The sequence below is a fragment of the Lipotes vexillifer genome, unplaced genomic scaffold (assembly GCF_000442215.2).
Source record: "Lipotes vexillifer unplaced genomic scaffold, Lipotes_vexillifer_v1.1 scaffold802, whole genome shotgun sequence".
Taxonomy (NCBI): domain Eukaryota; kingdom Metazoa; phylum Chordata; class Mammalia; order Artiodactyla; family Lipotidae; genus Lipotes; species Lipotes vexillifer.
Window position 1 is genome coordinate 1,065,931 of NW_006790237.1, and position 4,603 is coordinate 1,070,533.

A 4,603-nucleotide genomic window follows, 5' to 3' on the forward strand; every position below is an offset into this window, starting at 1 on the left:
TTTTTATTTTTATTTTTTTTTTTGCCAACTCTGTCTCTATTTTGGAGTGGCAGGACTTTTTTCCTCTTCTCTCTTTTCTTTTTTTTTTCCATTAGACTTTAATTGCTAGAGCCATTTTAGGTTCACAGCAAAACTAAGTGGAAAGTCCAGAGATTTCTCCTGTACCCGCTGCCCAGGCCAGGTGTAGTTAACTTCTTCCAACCAGTGGGGTTTCAGTACCTATAAGACAGCTCAGGGCTTCCCTGGTGGCGCAGTGGTTGAGAGTTTGCCTGCCGATGCAGGGGACACGGGTTCGTGCCCCAGTCCGGGAAGATCCCACATGCCGTGGAGCGGCTGGGTCCGTGAGCCATGGCCGCTGAGCCTGCGTGTCCGGAGCCACAACAGTGAGAGGCCCGCGTACCGCAAAAAAAAAAAAAGAAAGACAGCTCAAAGACATGGCTCAGAATATTATCTATAGCCCTTGAGGAGGAACTAAAGGGTCTTTGACTATGCTTAATGACTAAACTAATAATATTTTGTCCTGTTGGACTATTTTCCTTTGTTTCTGCATTTTCTCAGCCCTGATGCCTCTTTCTCCCCAGGAAACCCTGGAGGATCTGGACAAGAACAAAGACGGCTATGTGCAAGTGGATGAGTACATCGGTGAGTGGGACCTGATTCCCTTCCCAAGGAGGCCTGTCCTCTCCTGAGCATGGGTGGCAGCTGATATATATCAGCCATTCGAGCAAAGGCTCTCTGAAGTGGGGCAGGGTTGCTGCCTGGGTCCATCCATCCACCCAACATTTACTGAGTATCCACTGTGGGCCAGGCCTAGGGAACATTTACTGAGCACATATATTTGCTGGGCCCAGCAAATCTTTATCAAACACCTATCATGTGCCAGGCTCAGGAGACATTTATTGAGTCCCTTCTGTTTGCCAGACTGCAAAAGCATTTATCAAGCACCTACTGTGTGCTGGGCCAGGAAACATTTATCAAGCACCTACTGCATGTTGGTGGTCAAGAATAGAGCAGAGAATATCACAGAGTAGGTCCGTTCCTGGGAAAGTGTGGAGTTTCTACAAAATCAGTGCTCAGGGGCTGTGTTTGGTTGGGATAAGATATCAGGGAAATTGTCTTGAGCCTGCATTTACACAGCAAATGCTGCATCTCCTGTTATTCAGGATGTCGGGGAGCCCTCAAGACACCCCCCAGTTCCCCATTGGTTCTGCCTCTGTCCCTGTCCTCAGGGGTACAAAGAATTTGGTTGAAGGGAAGGCTATTAAACATGGAAGTCTTTAAAGTTTGAAAACACTGCTTTATAGAATGCTTTTATGGAAAAAACCCATAGGCAAGACATTTTAATTTAAGCATCATTTATTTTTTTCTGTCTTCGAGGAAGATAGAAGTCTCTCTCTTTCTGGTCACAAAGAACTCCAGGGACTTCCCTGGCAGTCCAGTGGTTAGGACTTGGCGCTTTCACTGCCATGGCCACAGGTTCAGTTCCTGTCTGGGAGCTAAGATCTTGCAAGATGCACAGCATGGCAAAAAAAAAAAAAAAAGACGTAAGACCGTTAAAAAAAAAAAAAAAGACGTAAGACCGTTAAAAAAAAAAAAAAAGGAAGCCTGAAGGCTAAGTGGGTAATTGTGTGCCTGGCACACCTGTTCCATCTTTGAGGCCATCCCTCCCTGTGACAGCTCCCTGGCCTGGCCCCGGAGTAGAGGAAGGCATTCTGTCCTAATTATGGTGGCTTTGTGTCTGGTATAAAAAGACTTGTCAGGGGGCTTCCCTGGTGGCGCAGTGGTTGAGAGTCCGCCTGCCGATGCAGGGCACACGGGTTCGTGCCCCGGTCCGGGAAGATCCCACATGCCGCGGAGCGGCTGGGCCCGTGAGCCATGGTTGCTGGGCCTGCACGTCTGGAACCTGTGCTCTGCAATGGGAGAGGCCACAACAGTGAGAAGCCCACATACCGCAAAAAAAAAAAAAAAGACTTGTCAGGTTGTAATGTCTTCCAACTGCATCTTTGGGCCCTTGGGGTGAAGAGCTTTTCAAACATTTACAAATGATTGCAACAAATGAGAGGCTCCTAGAATCTCCAGGGATGTTCTGGGTGTGGTGAGCTGTTCAAAGTGTAGCTTTAGAGGATCTCCTATAAAAATCTTCACTCATTGCTCCTTCGTATGGGTGCCTACTATGTGCCAGGCACTGCACCACACGGTGCACACTCTGTTTCATGCGTGTATCAATCAGATGGATGGATGATTCAATCAATCAAATGACCAATCAATGAAGTCAATTTCACGTGCAGCATAATGGTCACCTGCAAGTCGGGTTTGTTATCAATTCCATTTAACAGAAGAGAAAACTGAGGTGAAGGAAAGTGAAGTGGGTGGTCCGAGGTTCCGGGCTCCAGGAGTGTCAGGGCCAGGCTGGGAGGCCCCAGGAACTGCCCCTGATGTCGCCCCCTCTCACCCCCAACCCCAGCGGATCTGTACTCGGCAGAGCCCGGGGAGGAGGAGCCAGCCTGGGTGCAGACGGAGCGGGAACAGTTCCGGGACTTCCGAGATCTGAACAAGGACGGGCAGCTGGATGGGAGTGAGGTGGGCCACTGGGTGCTGCCCCCTGCCCAGGACCAGCCGCTGGTGGAGGCCAACCACTTGCTGCACGAGAGTGACACAGACAAGGTGCAGGGGTGCAGGGGGATGATGCTGGCCCGGTGGGCAGAAATGACCAAAACGTGGGCCTGGGACTTTGGGGTCCCTATTTGGCTGGAGAAAGAAAGAGGGACAAAGATCGAGGTGGGGAGGGAGAAAAGCAGGAACAGAGACCCAGGGAGAGGGGGACAGGGACCCAGAGAGAGGGGGACGGAGACCAGAGAGAGGGGAACAGAGACCATGGGAGCCATACTTGGCTCCAGGGAGGAGTCTCCCGGGCAGGACTCCGTGGCGTCCCGATGACCTCTGACCCCCCTTCAGGACGGGCGTCTGAGCAAGGCTGAGATCCTGGGCAACTGGAACATGTTCGTGGGCAGCCAGGCCACCAACTACGGCGAGGACCTGATACGTCACCACGATGAGCTCTGAGCCCCAGCGTGCCCACTGCAGCCTTGTCGCCCCATGGGCTGACCCACAGAAGGGCCCCAGTGGCCAGGGACCCCTGTCCGGCCCTGAAGGATGCGGACACAACCTCCGGTGTCCCCCTGCCCCTGGGCTCTCATGGACCCACCGGGTCAACTTCTCTCCTTGAGACATCGCAGCCCCTCCCAGATCCCCCTAGGGGCTCACAGACCCAAGGTGAGGGACCATCTACTTCTCACTGGCAGAGTCTCCCCGCCCAGACCAAGGCCCCCTACGCCAAGCTCAGCCTCTAAGAGCCTCCACTAACCCCCAGCTCCGAATCTGAGCCTCACATCACAGAGATGAGAAACACTCCCCCAGGTGCCCCAAACTTGCCCCCAGGACTTGCCCAAAGGATGCCTCCTCTCTGCCAGGGAAGCAATAAAATCTAGTGCTGGGGCCCCATCTGTGTGTCTCTCTGAGGGGGTAACAGGGGCCTTGGGGGCTGTGGCTGGGAGAGGAAAGTGCTGGGAGTTGGGGGGCTGTGGGCTGAAGGAGGGGACAAGGCATTTGAAGAGGGAGCTCTGGGGGTTGGCCAGGGTTTGAGGTCGTCCCTGGAAACAAAAAATAAAACTAGAGGGCAGAAGACCTAAATAGACATTTCTCCAAAGAAGACATCCAGTGGCCAACAGGCACATGAAAAGATGCTCAGCATCACTAATTATTGGAGAAATGCAAATCAAAACCACAATGAGGTACCACCTCATACTACCAGTCAGAATGGCCATCATTAAAAAGTCCACAAATAATAAGTGCTGGAGAGGGTGTGGAGAGAAGGGAACCTTCCTACACAGCTGGTGGGAATGTAAATTGGTGCAGCCAATGGAAAACAGTATGGAGATTCCTCAAAAAACTAAAAATAGAACTACCATATGATCCAGCAATCCCACTCCTGGGCATGTAACCGGAGAAAACTAATTCGAAAAGATACATGCACCCCAATGTTCATTATAGCGCTATTCACAATAGCCAAGACATGGAAACAAACTAAATGTCCATCGACAGATGAATGGATAAAGAAGATGTGGTACATATATACAATGGAATACTACTTAGCCACAAAAAAGAATGAAATAATGCCATTTGCAGTGACATGGATGAACCCAGAGATTATCATACTAAGTGATCTAAGCCAAAGACAAATATTATATTATCTCACTTATATGTGAAATTTAAAAAATTATACAAATGAACTTATTTACAAAACAGAAACAGACCCACAGACACAGAAAACAAACTTATGGTTACCAAAGGGGAAAGTGGGGGGAGGGATAAATTAGGAGTTTGGGATTAGCAGATACACATTACTATATATAAAGTAGATAAACAACAAGGACCTACTGTATAGCACAGGGAACTATAGTCAATATCTTATAATGACCTATAATGGAAAAGAATCTGAAAAAGAATATATATACAGCTGAATCACTTTGCTGTACACTGGAAACTAATACAACATTGTAAACCGACTATACCTCCAAAAAAAAAAAGTGACCCCTAATATGTC

At 49.4% G+C, this 4,603-nt stretch overlaps 1 protein-coding gene across 1 annotated transcript in view; it reads left to right on the top strand.

Moving 5' to 3' along the window:
* Positions 1-3,498, top strand: part of RCN3 (reticulocalbin 3) — an 8,112-nt gene extending 4,614 nt beyond the window's left edge. The window contains exons 5-7 of the mRNA XM_007463366.1: positions 582-642; positions 2,465-2,664; positions 2,956-3,498. Of these exons, the coding sequence (XP_007463428.1) occupies positions 582-642; positions 2,465-2,664; positions 2,956-3,063 (369 nt within the window). The 3' untranslated portion in view covers positions 3,064-3,498. The remainder of the gene's footprint in view (positions 1-581; positions 643-2,464; positions 2,665-2,955) is intronic.
* Positions 3,499-4,603: the final 1,105 nt, after the last annotated feature.